Source organism: Tympanuchus pallidicinctus, unplaced genomic scaffold (genome assembly GCF_026119805.1).
Source record: "Tympanuchus pallidicinctus isolate F22 unplaced genomic scaffold, pur_lepc_1.0 scaffold3, whole genome shotgun sequence".
Taxonomy (NCBI): Eukaryota; Metazoa; Chordata; class Aves; order Galliformes; family Phasianidae; genus Tympanuchus; species Tympanuchus pallidicinctus.
Genome location: NW_026294747.1, coordinates 34,293,072 through 34,313,380, shown reverse-complemented (window position 1 = coordinate 34,313,380; position 20,309 = coordinate 34,293,072). Strand labels below are relative to the sequence as shown.

At 35.0% G+C, this 20,309-nt stretch overlaps 1 protein-coding gene across 2 annotated transcripts in view; it reads right to left on the bottom strand.

Annotated features, from left to right (window-relative positions):
• Positions 1 to 20,309, bottom strand: part of NPAS3 (neuronal PAS domain protein 3) — a 596,309-nt gene that overhangs the window by 561,085 nt on the left and 14,915 nt on the right. The window contains exon 1 of one of the 2 annotated variants that reach the window (XM_052693213.1): positions 1,993 to 2,396. The exons of the other annotated variant lie outside the window; for it this stretch is intronic. Coding sequence (XP_052549173.1) covers positions 1,993 to 2,063 — 71 coding nt within the window. The 5' untranslated portion in view covers positions 2,064 to 2,396. Of the gene's footprint in view, positions 1 to 1,992; positions 2,397 to 20,309 lie in introns of those variants that run through there. 2 annotated transcript variants of the gene reach the window in all.

Below are 20,309 nucleotides of genomic sequence, written 5' to 3'. Positions count from 1 at the left end.
TTCCAAAGAAATTTAGAATGCGTTAAAAAATGTGTACTGTGTTAAAAATACTAAGGTTTTTTTGTTTGTTTGTTTGTATTTGTAGTATACAAACTGAATTTAACAGCTAAAACAATGCCAACAAAAATACATATACGTAGTTCTACAAAAAGGTAGAGATCACTGACATTCCACAGCTAGAAGAAAAATACAGATTGAAGGTGTATGTGTGTAGGTTATGAGACAAGTTCTAAAAAAATATTTATTTATGGAACAAGATGCCCAAATTGATATTTAGGTGCAATAGCATATGACAATCTTATTTATAGATAGTTACAGAACTTGCATCTATAAACAGAACCACAAGAGTACTGACTTGATCAGATCTCTCTTAAAAGAGATAAATAAGCATAAAAGTACTTCCTGTTTTTCCAACTCATGTGAGAGCTGTCTGCTTACACAGATCAGGTTACAGAAGCTTTCATTGTGACTACCAGCACTGCAACTGACCTGCGAAGAAACAGGACTTCATCTTCTGCTAGCTCAGTGATTCAAACTTCACAGGCAATTAATAGCTGAAACCAAGGCAGCAACACCTTCTTCACTCTGAAGCACAGTGATTGTCAGTTTGCAAAAAAGTCTACAGTAGAAGGAAAGGGAAATTTCTTCCTGCTGAAGTGCAAAGGCACCAAATAACCTAGAAGCTTCTCTTCAGTAATCCATCTCTTCTAGCCACACTACTGTACATTCTGCAACAAAAGTTTTGTAACTATTCAATTATATATTACTCTTTGAGGAAAAATAATCTAGAAAAAATAAACCACTTCCCCAACTTTTGTATTTCAAAACAAGACTTTCCTTTACTCTTCTCTGGGAGCAATCTTTTACATACAGTAAACTAACAGTGATAGGGCAAAGGGGAAAAGTCTTAAACTACACCCACATTTTTGTGGGCAGAACAGGCTCTTCCACCAATATGCACACATTGAATGAGTATGTAACGCATAGTCCACGTGTTTGGAAGATAAACTATGGCAGTTCCCATTTAAAGAATACAGAACCTAGCTTATCTATTCAATCAAACAATTCTCATTTCAAGTCAATTGTGGTTTATAGTCAGCCAAAGGTTTCTGTACTTCCCTAATAAGAAATAGACAAGTTTCCTAAGGAAAGAGTATTACCACACTCAGACAACTGAGGGCTATCTGCAGCTATAGTAAGTTCTTCAGCCGTCTGTCACCCCTTTCATGATGAGAATATTGAATAGAAAAGCAGCACCTGTACTGCTTTTAAAGAGCCATAAACAAATACAAGGATGTAAGGTCCTGAATAAAGGTAAAAATTTTAACATAGAAATTACCACTGACAAAAAAAGAAGTTATTTCATGAATACAGCAAGGAAATAATTCCTACCACATATTACTCAATCCTGCCTTTCTTATCACTAATCATGCTGCTTAATTTTGTGAAGATTTTTGATTTGTGGTTTTGTTTTTAAATTTGACTTCTCATACTGTAATTATAGTCTGCACCTTGGAATGTTGATTTAAAGGATTAGAGCCTTATGCTGCAAAATTCCTCACATTAAGATTATTTTATCAAATAGCATGAACTGCTTAAATTTCAAAAACGTTTTATTGATATCTTAAATATTATCCATCTTGGGAAAGAAGAAATAGACTTTTCTCAATCACAGTCACCAGGAGACAAACTAGACAGCGAATTCTCATCCCTTCCTAATTTATTCAATATCCCTCACTCCATACATCTCAGTGCTAACATCAAATTAAGAATCCCTTTACGTGCTACATTCTGTAGCAGAGAAATTGTGAGAAATCATTTCAGTGTAATAAGACAAACTACAGTAGCATGTTTTAAGACAATTTACAAGGTCAAAGGACTGCACATCAAGTAATGTTTGTACAATCTGTGTTAGGCAATGAGGCAAGATTTCACAAAAATGAAATGGGAATGGGCAAAAGAAAAAAAGGGTGGAGGAGGGGAGGGACTTACCTAAAGTCACTTGAAATGAATTGTAGTGGCCCAAAAACTAGAATCCAGAAACACTTCAATGCTAAATGCATTTTTCAGACAAACCATCTCTCTGAAAACAGCTCTAGGAACCAACAACTTAGAACCCTACCAACTGGTACCATCTGGCTGATTTGCAACACTTGCTCAGCACAATAGTCCTAATAACGACTTCATTGGGCACTCCTGCTTTTACAAGTTAACAGGTGATACTAGTGCACAACTCACCCAGCCAAGAACTCAGATGCTATTGCCCACTCTAATACTAGTTGCACCAAAAAAATTAGGGCCAGTCTTAGCCACTTTGTCACTCCAATATTTTATATGCTTTCTGATGCTAGCAGCTGTTTGCACTCCAGATGGAATTAGACCAGATAGTGAACTCTTCATTGAAGTTCAGGGTTACTGAACCAGCAGAGAAAGAAGGAAGAGAGCAAAAGGAAACTAATGCTTTTTTTCTGTTGTTGTTTTTTTCCCTACTGACCCCATCTCTAAAGTAACAGAGCCATAAGCTATAAATTATGTTTGCAGATAAGCCATGAATTGATACTGGCCTCTTACTGCACTTAGTCTACTACTACTATTCCCATTTTACATATGGAACAAAAACTATATCATAAAAAAGTAGGGTTAATATATTAGCACCAAACTATACTAAAGGGACTGTAGTGATAAATTAAATATATATATATATTTATACATTATGTCATCCCAGGTATTTAAGATGACCTAAGAAAACATAGGAATGAAATAGCAGAATAAAATTAGGTGTCATGCAGAAATTGCTAAGTTTTCTTCCTCTTTTTTTTTTTTTTTTTTTTTTTTTTTTTTTTTTTTTTTAAGTGTGCAAAGCAGGTGTAGAAACTATCGTTTCCCTCCTGCTGCTTGGCCCACCTGCTGTCTGCCTGATGGTGCAATACTCCCCACTTCACTATTTATTTCCAAAATGCTAAGTTTAAAGTAACAATGTAAATTTATTTATTACTGCTATTTTTATTTTTTTTTTAACCTCAAGTTCATTCTTGGTATCTCTCCAAACAAACCAATCAGAAATGTAGATTCATTATTCATACATGATTGTAAAAAGAAAACAGGCAGTGAAACTCTTCTATCCTAAATATTCTGCTGTGCATGTGTGATTTGCTGCAGAGGATAGAATGTCCCCTTCCTCTATTCTGCTTCCCATGCACTGTGAAGCTTCTCAGACTGCAACCTGCAAAAATGAGTGTTGGCTCATCTCGTGTGAGATATTGTTGCAGGTTCACTACATAATATCCAGTGTAGAAGGGCTGACAACTGCAGCAATAAAAACCTCACAAACTGCATAATAACAATATTACATTAGTAAAAATAACAATAAATTTCAAGGTGCCAACCTTTTTGTTTTGAGCCTTTAAGATTCTCAGCCTTATGAAAGATAGCCAAAAAGGGATGTACAAACACACGAAGCCAGGGGGTTTTAAGTAAAACATAATGTCATGAACTCATAATTAGATGAGAGTTGGCAATACTGTAGCAGTCCTTATCATGCAGTTTTTTTCTCTCTTACTCCTCCCTTTTTCCACAAGATTTATAGCAACACATATGATCTTCTAACAAATGCTTACTGCACAGATCTAGCCACATGGAAATGTGCATTTCTGAACCCCCTTTCTTTGGGGTTGCCCCATCATTACTCAGGCTGCTGGACACCTGGGTCCACCTCTCCACAGCTCAGCCAGGCTGCTACCCAAAACATGCTGAGGTCAGAGAGGTGCAGCTTATTTTAAGAAACACAGATTTTAGCTTCTGCTACCATACGCTCTCACAGCCAGGGCATGGATTTTTGTTCTGTCCTAAAAAGCCAGACAAAGTCTCATAGCCATGCAGCAGTGTCATATATGAAGTCATTTACTATCTGGTTCCATAACCTGTCTGGTTCTTCTAACCAATGAACTGAAGTGCACCTTAAGCCTCCTGTTCTCCCCTGCAAGAAAAGAGATCCACTGATCTGTAATGGGCACCCATTAACCCTGCTAGCAGTAATTAACATTTTCAGATTCTGGCCAGTGAGATCCCTACATTCATAAGCAATATGATTCTTAATTCAAAATAATTATTTGTATCACTGCCATTTATTATATACACATTGTTTAGACGTTTGCTTTGAAGTTACCTTTTTCTTTTCATTATTTTTAACTTTCTTCCAATTCTTTCTTTGCCTATTACAGGTGCCAGTGAAAAACAAAGTTTATGTAAGTAAAAATAATGTAAAGTCTACTGTCCAAGCAATAATGCATTTGTTGTTGCTCAAGAAAAATAAACATTTTTATAAATGCATGAACTGTGTGAATAATTAACTCTTGTTATTAGTACTAAAAGGAAAATAAATTGAAGTCAGACAAAATAAAATGTAACAACTGACAAAGCCCAAAAATATTAAAAAAAAAAACACAACCAGAATGCATTTCTTACAGCTTTTTCCTCTCCATAATGCCTTAGCTCTTATATGTATGCAATTTTATGTTGTGATTCCACATGATTCAGATTTACTATGGCTACATGCATTCTATTACAACAAAACGGGGCTTCTCTTTATTTTACTGTGCTCCATGCAATATAGCCTTGTTATTTTAAAGAAAAGTCCAATAAATCAGTTTCTTGAAGATAAAAGTTAGCAAAAACATGATCTGTTCTGTTTTCTCCCTTAACTGCCCTTCTGTTCAGTATTCATTTTAAATGTAATGTTATTTCAGTGAACCAATACTTTTAAGCATGCTGAATAGTGTGGAACATTCTTTTATTCTGATGTCATGCAGAAAGCATTTTTCTCAGAAGACATCTTTTGTAGTTGTAACCAAAAGGCAAAAGAAACTGGAGAACTCAAAGGGAAGGAGTGGGGGGAGGAATTGCTTAAACCCTCAATCCTGTCACTTCTAAAACCATGTGTCATAACCATACATATTTTTTGCAATGACCTCTTAAAATAGACCCTTATAAGCCAAGTACCTCTTTGGAACTTCTAAGATATTATACTTATTTTTACAGGTTTTTACTAAAAATTCCTTGTATTATTGAACTGTATCACAGGGAAGTTCGCTATAGTTTCATGAAAGACGTTTTCATTTCTGACTGGCATCTTCTCAATAGGAGGGGGCCCAGGCACACCACTCTCTTCCAGGCAAACCTTTCTGCTCTTAAACAGTACGGCATTCATAACTTACTTTCAGCACTGCAGGGCAGCCACACAGCAAAGCCTCTCCAACTTAATAGCTTGCATCACAGAGAAGTCCACTATTTGGCCAAGGTATAAAACATAAATGCCTCCCACATGCAGTTCTGCACTCCATGAAAATGAAATCCTACCTACCCCAAAGACCTGCATTTCCACACTATAGTCTTGGCAAGGCAAGAATTCCACACAGTTACCAAGCTTTGTGTTATGCTGCAGTGTGTGTATCATCACTCCCATCTAAGCAAGGGGAAAAAAATATCAACCACAGAAAAAAGGAGAATTGTCAACAGAAGAAATACTTCATAGGACAGCTTTAGTTTCTGCAAACATGCTGAATTCTCACTGCATGAAACAGTACTCTTCACAGAATATGAATCTAGCTTTACTATTTGGGCTATCTCAAAGTTATAAGATATAAAGGGAAGAAATAATAAGGTAAAATTACTAAGAAGAATCACCAAAAAATGATTCAGAAACAGGACATGAACTCCTCCTGAAAGGAGCAAAGCTTTGGAGTTATCCCAAAATAATTGATGAAATTATAATTAACAAAACCTTTATATAATTACATACTATAGTACTAGCATTCTACCTCACCGCCACCTCACTTACAGCAGGCATGTCAAAAAACTAATTTGAAAATACTGGAAAGTTTCAAGACATTTTACTGGAAATATATTTTGGATAATTCTACCTGCAATAATTAAGTAAACAAATAAACATCAACATCTTGAAACATAACTTCTTAATTTCCAATGGTGTTAAAAACTTCAAGTCCGGCCCTAAAGAGCTTCAAGACATTGAGCTTTAGAACTGGCATATTCAAGTACAGAAGAGCTTTAATAAGCCAGAGGCTGGATCTTGCCATTTTGAGACTCAGAAAATGTTCAGTCTGGGAGAGAAAGAAAAGAGTATTGCCATATTTGCAAGAGAATGAGAACACACTTAGCAAATACTTTTAAAAATGATATTTGTTTAAAAAAACTGGCTACGTAGCTAGAATGTTAAACTCAGCCTTAAAAAAAATAAAATAAAATAAAAAAAAAATTGCATTGGACCTGAGAAAGTCAATTGTTATCAGTAAAAAAAGTAAAAAATATATAATCATATGTTTAGTTATGCATTTTTTGTCTGTTTGCGTTACAAAGTTCTAACTGCTATCTCAATTGTTAGTACCAAAACAACATATATGCACTTCTGCATATATTCTCTAAGTACAGATTTATAGGCACTTTCCTGTTGAGGTTGTTATTGGATATAGTTACTGGACTAAGATATCAGTCACAACAATGCAGTTAAGACTGAATGAAAGTGTGTGTATAGATACAATAAAATAATATGCAGAATACAAGGATGTTTCCTTACCACCTACAATAGACACAAGCACTATTTCCTGCAGACTTACTACCTTTAACATATCCCATGCCTAAAACATGTCTTGTTTCAAGTAGGCAAATTCCATGTTGTTCTCAAAAACCTGCAGCATTTACCTGGGAGGAGTTTTCGTTTTGTTTCCTTGTTTTGTTGGTTATTTCAACACCTATATTATTTGGGTGCAATATGAAAAATCCTGTAGCTTAAACAAATGTTTCTTGTGAAGAAACTACAAGCAACTTCACTGGATAGAAATGCATTAAGATAGAGAAACTGGGAGGTTGAGCGGTCACGGTGAACAATTTTTTTCCCACAGAAAGTGAAACAGGAGAGGCCTATTTTCTATTGTCTTTTCTGTACAAATACTTCTGGAGCAGGCACTGCCAGAAGGTGGACTTGGGACAGCATTGGCTTCCCATGTGTAAATTGGAACAGGGACTCAAATCTTGTGCTGTGGAGAGGAGGGAAAGGATCTCGGTGGGTTTTTAACTGTCTAGCAAAGTCTAGCTATTAATTTAAATCATTTCTCCAGAAGTGCTGATGACAGGAAGAGATGAAACTGTTGCTACCACTTGAAAGGAGAAATACTGACAGATTTCTTTAAAAACTATACTATCTTACATAACATTCTCCGAGAGCAATCAAAATTAAAAAAAAATTAATAGGAATAAATATTTTGCTGCTCTTTACTGCTCTTTTAAAGAATCAGACTGGCTATGGCAGAGCACACTGAATCCTCTTCTGGCTCATGCATCAGCAAAATGGGTAGCAGAGTTCCAGCTGTGGAGCCCTCATTGTTGGTGATTCATGAACCAGAAAGAACACAGCTAGACTTTCAAATTCCAGGTTGAGCTTGTGGCACTGGCAGTCAAGAAAAGCGCCCTTTTAATTACTATTTCTTCCCTCTGACATGACAAAATAAATTAAATTATCCCAGGAAAGACAATCAGATGCTTTATGATAATAGATTTTTGAAGAAAACTCTTTACTTTAAGAAAGCAGCAACAGCATCTATTGAAAGCACAATATTAGCCCGTTGTCCACCATGAACGCTGTGCCATATTGCTTATTAAAGAGCACTGAAGTATGAAAGGGGAAAAAGTGGGACTGCTTTTGAAGGAAAGCATGTTAAAATACTTCAGAGAAACAGTCTGAAAGCAGGGGTTTTAAATGTGAAAATAACGCAAGATTATCATATGCAGGCAGAATTACTGAGTAGAGGAAGGTAAACAGAGTAGTGTTTCTGCATGCATCCTAACAATTGATTTGGAGCTGCTATGAAGGAAAAAAAAAACACAACAAAACAACAAAAAAATTAAGACATATCTTCTTAACATGCTTAACAAGCTTATTTCACCTTGATATATAAATACAGCTTATTTCACAGCAATTTGATACTAGAAGAGAACACACTATACCATGAAACTTAGTGATAATTCTGTGTACAATATTCTGATAAGATTATACTATATGTGATTGTGTTACAATTGAGAATGCACTAGCACTATACACAAAAGAGAGCAAGCATGAAGAGACTGCCAGACAAATATAGGAGTATAACTACAGCAAATACTGCAGAACAGCTTTCATGCTCAGCAGAAAGACAATGTCAAAAAGGAAGTTTACCTCCTACACACTTTTAAAAAAATGCATAAATTATGAACTATGTGTTTTCATTTCATGAGTTCTTTGGTATGAACTCAATAATAACAGTTGTCCTCTGCTCTAATGCTGTGTAGCCGCGTCAACAACAGCAATAACTCTCAACAACGTGACTTTTCCTTTACATTCCTCCACAACTAGTCACCCCTACAGTTTATCATTCTTCATTCTTGTAGCATATCCACCATAAGCAAAAATTCAATGTTGCTCATAATATTTTGAAAGAGATACAGCTTCACAAAATGATAGGAACCTTGGGGCATTTCAAATTGAATGCATTTTTTTAAATCATTTTAAATTTCAACTATGGACTGTAGCTAGGCCTGCTTGCCTAAAGGTAATGCTCTGCTCTATATTACCATGCCACAGATCTGGGTTATATTTCCAGCTTCTCTATAGCTTTCCAAGCGGGCACAACCTGGGGTTAGACTAGCACCTCTTGTTATCATGTCAGCACCACTCCAGCCGATTAAGGAGCAGCACTGATAGGCTCTGAAGAGAATCCCATCCTCCTCACCAAGGAGGCTGTGTCTTTGAGCATAGCAAGAGGTTAAAAACAGGGCTGAAATGGAGTATATCCTCAGGGCTCCATCAGAGACATGAAAGGCAACCCAAGAAAGTATGTTATATGACAACAAAGACATCAAATAATTTTAGCGGAATAGCTGCCTTCTACCTCTCCAAGTTTCCCATGCACTTTCAGATACATACCATACCTTTTTCCCTTCCATTACAAAATCTTTGTGCATTGCTCTTACGTGCTATGAAACAGCTGCTAGATTGCAACCTAGACTGCTGAATTACAATGGTGGATTAAGTTATTCCAATGTAATGTATCAATTATCTGGACCTTCTGTACCCAATGAAAAACAGAAACTGCTGGTAACAGGGTACAGGCAGGAATAAAGCAGCTGTGTTCAATCTTCAGACCTCCAATCCTGAAACTTCAAACCACCATGTGCATTCAGCCACAGAAGAATATTCAAAATTTAATTTACATTTAGCAGTTAAAGGGTCTGTTTCATTTAAGTTCTGTTTACAGATACTGTGTAAATATTCAAATTGTTCAGTGCTAAATAATTTCAGTGGTTAAATGTGCAATGGTTACACGGAGATTCAAAGCCAGTTTTCTAACTCACACCTGTTTCTGAAAAGAAGCCAAGAAATCCTACACTTGGTCTTCCTTGGTTGTAAAGAATCTGGGGATCCTTCAGAAAGAAAGGTGGCAACACACGATGGCATTGTAAAGGCAACACTGTTACATTAGGCTCAAGGTACAAAGCTTTGTATTTGACACCTTTAAAACTTCAGAGTACGATCACTTGGCTTGAAATCTGATTTCTCCTGTTAATGCAGTTTTATAAAAGAGAAAAACAAGTTTCAGATTAAGGGAAGTGGCTTTGCAGTGATAGCAGTAAAATCAGGATCTGTGGTCTTGTGCAAATCAGTACCAGCTTGAGACTGGGCATTGATAAATAAAAGACTGAAAGGCTGCACATTTGCTGGAATACAGACGAGGCAAAAAAGGCTAGTGCTAAGGCACCTAAAACTTTGAAAGATATATACTGCTAAAAATTAAATTGAAATACATTATCTAAATACCTCCGGTAACATAAGTGGTCTGTATCTTCTTTCAAGACAGAGTATCAGTTTATTTCAAATTTAGAGATATTGGCCTTGATTCAAATTCATGGCAGTTATAGAAACCAATGTTCCATGGCTTGATTCAGGTGGCAAGCATTAAATCTTTTTCCTGCTGTCATGCAACAACAACTTTAATACAAATTAGCACTGCCAAACTCAGTTTCCTGAGCTCAGAAGTCCTTGATGCTACTCCCTGAATTTTATTTTTACTTTCACACAGACTGTGCTCTGCTGAAATTGTTGTAGCTGACAAGAAACAAAAAAAGCTACAATTTAATGGCACTGGATTCAGTATTATAATTCATGACATCATAGAAAATTTAACATGCAGTTCTTCATTATTTTAAGTGAGGTAAAGCTCAATCAAATGCATACACAGGAAAAAGAAAAAAACAGAAATTTCATTTCTGTGGCTCAGATCTTCCCTTCAGACCAATCCAATTGTTTATGCTGAAATCAATCCTGCCAGTCAATAATAACTCACATTTTTCAAGTTACTGATTCAGTTTTTGCAAGGGCTTTCTTAGAGTCCAAGAAAAAAAACCAAAAAAACAAAAACCAAACCAAACCAAACCAAACCAAACCAAAACAAAACAAAACAAAAAAAAAAAAAAAAACAAGCTTCAGAAAATACAAAAAAGTAAACCAAAAAGAAGAGTTTTTCCAGTTTTTTTTACTCACCAGGAATATACAATTAACTAAACTTGACACTCCTGACAACTCGGAATGAGATGCAGAGGGTAGATCTGAGTCAAGAAAGCATATTTCCACTTAAGAAAGAGCTTTCTGTTTCCCGGATCAGGCACTCCAGACTGATGGGCCCTTAATTACAGAATTCCACAAAAAGAGTGGGAAATGCCAATGACTACCTAAGCCTGGCCTAGTTCAAAACCCCCTTGCAAAAAAATTTGCATTTCAAGGAACGCCCGGTTCCAATTCCTTGCAACTACCAGAGCTGTAAACCAAAACCACTTCCTAGCAAAATTTCTGCCAAACCAGTCAACTCTCCTTGTAGCTCTACATTGAAAAAAAAACTCATTCTATATGAATTAGCCCTCAATTTATACCAAGTCATTCATCTGTTTGTTTTCTTTTTGGATTAATATTTTAGCTATCATTTACAATCCAGTAGTATCCAAAGGCTAATCAAGCTCTAGGCTATGGTGTGCCTAGGGCATAGCCTCTGGGCAGCGGCTTATGTGAGAAGACAAAAGGAAGCAAAAGTTACATCTCATTTCCTCCCCAAAATCCAACTATGATGAAGACAACCTTGTTAATTCTATAACTAACATGGTTTTTACTCATCATCTAAATGTAACATTTGTTATTTTTGAATAAATGTAGCTTTCACATTTCAGCACTTCTATTTGACCACACTTTTTCGTTAACTTTTACATTTTTCCACATATCTTCCAAAAATGCTCATAAATATGTTACGCGTATGTACTTTGCAATTTAACATTCGCCTTTATGTCTCCTTGTTTTCATATATTTTTACAAAACAGATCATGCTTCTCTTTTAATTAAAGCACTTGCAGTCCATTCTCTAAGTGATTCTCAGTTTCAAACTCATTTTGTGTACATATATATATATATTTTTTAACTTTGCTTCATCATAAAAATGAGAAAACAGTCTGTTTACTAGCTACATCTTTCTGTGTCCACTGCTAGCTACCCTAGGCCAGCTTGCAAGTCATCTTGCAAAACACAGAGGCATCACTGACACTTTGAAAGCACGGCATACATTCCCTCCTACTCCTCATCCCACTAAGAAGTGCTGGAATTTTTCTTAAGAAAGAAAGAAAATATATTTATGATCCACCTTATCTCACCTTGAAGAAGACAACAGTCTTTCTCAAAGTTTCAGCAAAGCTATCACACTCTTCAAAAGCAAAGAAATAAAAAGTACTGATTAAGATGCTCTGATTAACATGAGTGAATCTAATATCTATATATATAGTTTACATATTCAGAGAAGAGAGTTGGTGGATTTTCTTCACCAAAATTTCTGCAAATTGCAATCCAAAGAGCTCAAAAATACATCTCAACACCATAGAGCCTTTTGGAAATAACCATTTTTAACTTACTATCAAATAACAACATTTTTAATAATCAGTGTAAACAATGAAACATTCTTATTCAGGATTTGTTGCTGTTCTTTTGGCCAATACTCCTAACTTAATGAGATTTTGGTGAGAATTCTGCTGTTAGCCAAAGGCTATAGAAGCTGAAAACTGGCTTTCTAAAGTGCATCACAATCGTTTACAAAGGATAACAAAGAAAAGAAATGGAAACAATGGGTTCAAGACATACTGTGCATTGGTATAATTTACTCCATCTATACCTTACTACATCCCAAATATTTATCAGATGACAGCAATAGAAATCCAATGTTTTCTAAGGCTCACAATTACACTTGCACACATGTCAGTCTTCTAGAATCTACATACAGATTGGAATTATAGAATTGACAGTATTACCTAGCTTTCATTGAAACTAAATTATAGTCTCACTACATGATTTCACCTATGGTAATTCCCAAGTGATGAAAAAATATCAGACATCTTAAATAAAAATGACAATCTTCTAAGAGGATCTGAGCATCCTACCAGCACAGACTCAGTTTGGTGACTAGCATTAAGATAGTATATAAAATTTTGACTCAACTACCTACATTGAGTAAAGTTTCCACTTTTAATTCATAAAAACTTACAGTGAATGATGTTTTAAAATGGAGAGGGAAATAACAGAATAAGTAGGAAAACAAGGGAATGATTTTTCATTGCATTGGTACATACACTGCTTGTGCAAAATGACAGCACTCCATTGGATCCTATGGTGCCACAGTACTTAACACTAATTAATCATCTGACTCTATCTACTGAAATCAAGTCAAATATAAGCACAAGCTTTCACATCAAGGAGAATAAAATAGAAAAGTGACCCTGATTAATAAAAAGGTGTATGGGAATTCTTATATCTTCCATGCAAATCAAAAGAAACGATGAAGGGACAAAGAGGGTAATGACAGAGCAATAAAGCCTCATGTAACCTCAGTTAGGAGATTCATAATGAAAATTTTTCCTAGTTGTATGCACAACGCTCATGGTAATACATGCCTTTGCGCTCTGCAGAAAGAGGGGAAAACCTATTGACAGAGGCCTGAGAGCCCCAGATACAGCACTGAAGGATTTAGTTAAACATGTGAAGTAGGCTGGACACTTTTTGAGAAGTTCACACATATCAGTGATGGCACTACTGGACAGTTCAAATGTGAATAACTTATGATCAGCTTGATACTTCAGGATTGGAATAATCCAATGGGACTAGAGGGAATGGCTTCAAGCAGTGCCAGGGGAGATTTAGGCTGGACGTTAGGAAATACTACTTCTCTGAAAGAGTGGGCAGGCACTGGAATGTGTTGCTCAGGGAGGTGGTGGAGTCATCGACCCTGGAGGTGTTCAAGGGATGTTTGTTAAGGGATACGGTTTAGTGAGAACTGTTGGTAATAGGTGGACGCTTGGACTGGATAATCTTGTAGGTCTTTTCCAACCTTGGTGTTTCTGTGATTCTGTGATTTTCTTTTTTTATAATGAAAAGTAAAACTTTAAAAGTATGAAAATGTTTTAGTCAGTGGAAGCTATTTTTTTCAAAATCTTTTGAAAATAATTTTATACCTGAATGAATTGTACATCATGAAGCCTTGGATAGATTGTTTTTTTTAGAAATTCCCTCAAGTTTACCTGCTAGCCCATGTAATAGTCCACTTTTTTTTTTTTTTTTTAACAATTTTCCTATGTCCATAATATGAGAAGTACTAAAGGTACTGTTCTAAACTTCAGAAATTCTGATCCTTGATAATTTATCAAGGATCAAAATAAAATTTATTGATTTTCTCATTCCTCGAGCCTAATTAATGCTATTAAACACATTAAAGCTACTGCTGAAGGAGAGTTTTTAAGAAAGTTAGACTACAAGTGTGATCTAAAATCACTTGAAGTCCCTGGGAGTCTTTCCACTGATTGATTTCTGTGAGCTCTGAAGGTGGCCTGGACTGGTCATGCTCCAAGGTACATTACAAAGTCAAATTCAATTATTATTATTGTCGTACTTTTATCATGGTGGAAGAAAAGTCATCTCTTCAGTAATCTTTAATGTAGCTTTCACACAGATCTTTTGATACTGTACTGCTTGGCAGAAATTCTTTTTCTCTCTTGTTCGCTACACATTAATCTCAAGTATGTAGAGTGAACATGGCATGGCCTGAACGCAGTAGGGAACATCCATGAGAAATGCCAGGTGCACTTGCCAGCAGTGGTTCCCTGGCCCTAGGAACTGGCAGAACAGAATGTCTCAATTGGCTCGGAGGACAGCCAGCTTTCTGGGGAGGCATTTATAACTTCCCTAGCCACACAGCCAGCAAAAGTAAACTTGCACAATGTTCCTAAAGTAATAAAAAGAAAAGGCTAGATGGTAATGTAAATATTCTAAGACATCTCTGCCTGTTTGTCTCTAAACTAAGATAAAGAGGATAAAAGAGATCTCTTTTACAAGATAATTAGAGGTGTAAAAATTCCTTAAATTGAAGAAAATATTTAACACAGTGTTATGCCCTTGGTCTGTTTTTTCTACATTATGTAAAACTCACTGAGCTATGTATTCATTCCACAGTTTGTATAGTTTCATTTATTTCAAATTTAAATAAATATTAAATGAATGCTCTACTCACAGGATAACTTAATGTCCTGGCACACTATATGGTGCCACCGAGTGGCACATGTTCATTTAATGTGCAATTGATAGTGAAAATCTTTAATTAAGAAGAATGCCTGTACTTCAGTATTAATTTAAAAGGCTACGTCACCTTTAAAAGGCTACCTTCTACAAAAGGAACAGAAATATGACTGTTTTTGTAGCATCAGCACACTCAGTGAGAACTAGTGCATGCTGAACATTATTAAACCTAAAAACACATCATAGCACAGAACCACTCTTAAAATTGAATGGATAGTACCTGAACGCTGCACATAGTTTTATTAGGTTCTAAATGTAAAGATGCAACATACTGGTATCCTTTGCTATTTACTTGAATAGGAGTCTTCTAATCTATAAAGAATTGACTGGTTCTTTCAAAAGTATCCCACTCTGGCAGAAGAAAGAATTCAAGTCAACTTCTTATGAAAATTGCATGAGGTCCTCCTGTGTTACCAACATTTTCCTTGAAGAAAAACACAAAGTAAGTGACATTTTATTGCTAATGGACGACAAATTAAAAAACCATATTGATTTGAAAACCTAAGTCCCATTTTTCAAAACAAACCTTAAGTACTTACACATCTTTGTGTTTTTCACTGAGATTAAAGTTTGTGTACATAAATCATATCTGAAAATGAAACTTCAGGTTCTGAATGACTTTGGCTGCAACTTTAAATATTGTTCAACATATTTGTTTGCTTTAAAGCACTGTAAGTCTTAACTTAGTAATTTTAATATCACTTACTAGAATTAAAAATTTTCACTTAAACATATCTGCAGACCCAACTTCAACTTCTTGAGCAACTTCAGCATTTGCCTTGTTTATACAAGCAAGTGAAATTGAAAGCAATACATTATCCAGCCTTCAGGACTTGCTTTTCTTTGTTCTTTCAATTAATCTTGTCTCCCAGGAGTCCAGCATTAAAATAAAATAAATATCAATACTATTTTTTTTTTAATTCAATGTGTTCAATTATAAGCAGCAATTAATCTTTTTTTTTTTTTTTTTTTTTTTTTTTTTTCCAATTTCACTTCTTGGGGGCTTCTCACTGATAAACTGAAAATTAACACCATTGTATTAATCAAACAATCAAACTTTGAGGCAAAGTGTTCACCCTATCAAGACTGTAACCTAAAGCTAAGCATCTCATACCTTCTCCTTAAATTATTGGTAGAACTAATTTATTTTTCCTAGAAAACATTTTTAGAATATATATTAAGTTTCAATGGCAGAGGGCCGATTTCTATTTTCAATCACACTCTGCAAGTTCATTAACACCAGTGCAATTGTTTGGATGCAACTAATGGCAAAAAATGATACATGGTTTACAACTACTTTTTCTGAGTACTTTCTATCAGAGAGAAGAGAGCTCATGATTAATCCACTCCTATCCTGCCAGTGGGATACGAAAGCCTGGGAAACACAAATTTCAATCATTTTGACATTTTTGTTAACACTGAGTTCACTTTAAGAGAAGGAATGCTACTACTGCTGCTCTCTTAAATATTTTAATATCAATGAATCAAATCAAATCACTCTGGATAGGCTTGGATTTTGACCACTGTGCAAGATTAGTTAAGAGTTGCACAAATTCTCCATCAAACTCTTTGGTTTGTAAGAATTCCCAGTATTTTGGGAAGTTGGCCTTCCCTAATGCTACTCCAATTATTTATTTGAATATATACAAACTCCTCTGACACTATGAATATTTGACCTCATTTACATTACTACTGCCACTAGATTTTTAGATACTATTACTGAGAAGTAATGAAAATATTCCAGGAATTAATTTCAATTTCCAGGATAATAGTTATAATATTAACCTTTTTTTTTTTTTAATCTATTTAATTATTTCCATCCTTTTAATCAGTTCAATTCAGTTCAGATGAATTAACTGACTTAACTGCAGCAATCTATTTATTACTACATGAGAGAATGTTGCCCATCAACAGACAACCTGAAGTTTCTTCCTCTAATGTTTAGGCTAGAATTTTCCACTAAAAGCTTTTAGAAGCTTTAGTGTACTTCTGCTGCACAGCAAAGCTCTCAAAAAAATCATTTGGGGCTGGATTTACATTAACTTATCAATATAATACATATCTGCCAAATTCTTTTACAGCATACAGTAGTAAAGTCATTACCGCAACAGAAACGAGAACCCTTCCATTAAAAAAAAAAAAAAAAAAGTGTAAATGCTGATGGCTCCATCACAGTACATTCCACTCAGCATCTCTTCCTTGCTCACAGAGTCACACTCTCAGAGATGCTTTGTGCTCCCTGGAAAGGGAATTATTTGTGAAGAACTTAATGCTACTTTTCTTTGCTATTATTAATAGCTGTATCTCTTACACAAGTAACACAATTATTGATACACGAATCTTTAATATATATAAGATACATACTTATTTACCCACCATAACTTATTTAGTCTTAACTACGAAATCTGGATGTGTGAAAACATATCTGAGTGGCAAATTTTTTGAGAAATGAGAACCTTTCTACTAAGCAAAAGACAACTTACAGGATTTATTTACAAATATTATGGACATGCTTTCTTAAACATAGAATCTCATCTGCTTGACAAATTCAACCATTCTACCCTATAAAGAGGCAACCAGTGAACTCTTTCTTTTAGATTCACTTTTATCAAGAGTGATAAATTTATATTTTCAACTATTTCAGAAAGTTCCTTACTACTTTTCTGGATTGGTTCTATACACACAATATTAGTTTAGCAAAAGTTAACTGTATGTCCTCTCAGCATTACATTTACTTGAGCCATAAGTGTTTTGCTATCTCTACACAGAAAAGATATATATCTCAATAACAATACAAATAAATAAAAGTAATTAATACCTTGCAAGTATCAGAAAAGAAAAATAGCCATGAAGTAATGATAAAAGAAGTTGGTGATGACACTAAAAAGTTACTTTGAAAATCCAGTGTAGAGAAACGTACAGCAACAATTCTTTCTTCGATTGAATCATACCACAGAAGTAAAAACTCAATACAAAGAATTTAAAGTTCTGCGGGTTTATAGCTGCAGGCCCTAAGCAAAGTTGAGATTTTTCTCTTAATGAAACAGCCAAACTTCATCTCCCAGAGTCCATCACTTTATGCTAATAAAGTTTGTTAATAAAAAAAAAGTTTTTAAGAGCTCTCCAGAGACGATAAATTTCAAGTTTGACATAATCTCAAACACTATTACAAGCATATCTGTCAATATCTGATGTTAAAATAATCTCATTAAGAGAGGTGCATCTCAGGTATTGTTACAAGGCACTTTTACAATATCTGATTAGTGTGCAATGAAGTAGTTTGTGCAGTTCCACTTGAATAATGAATATACTGTTTCCTGCAGAATAAGTTTTCTACATTTTGATAGCTTCCACATTTTAAATATGATAAAAGATGTTCAGTATTTTCTGAATATATATCAATTTTTTTTAAAAAAAATATTTATTATACTGTTAAAGAAGGTCCCAGTTTAATAGGCCCTGTGCCAATTTCTGCAGCTACCACCTCATAGTTTCTAATAGGAAGTGCAGAGATCAACAACTCACAGCATATAACAAAAAAAAAAAAAATTATCATTAAACTAAGTCAACTCCTTTGTTCACCTGTGTTCCCAGAGCTGACCGGGCCCTTTCTCCAGGTACTCAATCAGTGGTCCAGGCTGTGACTCAACAGTTATCATACAGATCATGTTGAAGTCAAGGGAAATATTGACTTCAGTACCACTAATATTTGACTAAGGGAATGAAAAAAAATGAAAGAAAGAATGAAAGAATGGAAATATCTGTTCAGATCAGGTATTTAAATGCATGAAACTGCATAATCATTCAAATTCAGCCTGTTATGAAGCCATTTTTAAAATTTTGCAAATGAAATAAAAATACTACAATATTGCACATTGCACTATATTGCGTACTTCCACTTACAAACAGGGAGTTGGATTGATAATGCAGACCTGTAAGAGAGTTCAGGATTTTTCTGTCAAATTAAAAGCAATTAAAAGCTTGAACTCATAAAAATCATGAAAGATACCAACTTTCTTTCCTTTTAAAGGTACTTATTACAGATTTTGATTACAGTATATTTTACCTTATAAAGTGAAAAATGTTGTCTATAAGCCACCAACTACTAGATGCTACTGAGCATTCAGGACCTGATCTTACACTTCCATTCTGTTGTTACTGCTTCCTAGAGTAACCTCGAATCAGTCACCGGCACCTTATTCCATACAACTGTTTTGATGAAGAAACATGCAAAACTTTAAATATACTTGTTTCCATTTCTTTACAAATTAAACTTTTATGATAAAATGTATTAAATTTTGTCCTATCTCCTGCCTTTACCTTCATAAACAAGAAAGCTTAGAGTAGCCATATCTGAACAGCAATCAAGTTCATCAAATCATTTAACAGGCATATAGCCTTGCCCTTGTCTCAGGTTCCTTAAGAGCAAAAACAGTAATAGGTAGACCACCACACTGGACTATTTATCTGGTTCTGTCTTGCCACATAATGAGAGATGCACATAGCCATCCTAACATAATGGGTGTATTTTGCTCATGGGATCATAAGAAGAACTGAAAATTGTCTACATGATACACAGACCTGAATAATTCCAACTGGAGGCTAAAAGTCTAATACCACCCCACTGATAAACACGTTTATAACACCTGTTATACTTAGCTGAATGAAACTCTTCCATTCAAGAATTCCTTTTGGGATCCTTTTCTTCCCAAATAAAGTTCAGTCCCTTAGTAAACATTTCCTCTCCTTCATGAAAGCATTTCCTTATTCATAAAAGTCAGTTTGCCCCAATAATTTTCTTTTCAGCCCTTCCACACAACAGTGCACTGCTTCAACTCTAGTGAAAGAAAAAACCACAGGACATGCAAGCAGGCATTATGACATGTTTCATGGTGAACAGCAAATTCGTGACTGCAGACCAAAACACAACCTTATTACATGAGTAATAGTCCTTCAACTCTGCATCTAGCAAAATCTTTTTTCCATTTTAAGAGCAAAATGCCCCCTTACACATGCCTGAGATTCTATGTTGTCCATCTGAGCAGCAAGCATTTTCTCAGGAATTTACTTCTCCCAGAGAACAAGGATTTATTCTTTTGTAATAACTAAGTCCACGTCAATAAAAGGAATCAACATCAACTGTAACACTGGTTGAAAAATCAGGCTTTGAACTACTGTATGTTCACTGGAGATCTTTTTAAATGTTCTGAAGTAGTTATTAAAAATTATTCATCCACTCCACTTCATTTAGTGTATTTCTATACTCCCAATGTGATGTAAAGCACTCTTGCACCATGAAGGGAAATTTTAATATTTAATCCATATTTTTTCCATTTTTCAAGCATCCTGAGGTATATCTCTGCGAGACACATCAAACGCAGCTAACTCAAACATCACTAACTGGAACTTTCATGAGATTTTTGAAGTTATTTGTAGTTTTCTCTTACATGTATTTCTCATGGAAGTAAAACATTTATTTTTTTAACTGTCCATTTCCAGCTTCTCCTTTATCAAGATACAATGCACCTCTGAAAAAAATTCTAATTCACATGAAATTACCTATCAGCTGCAATACAGAACTGACTTCCTTGGTTTCTTCCAGAATGCCTAG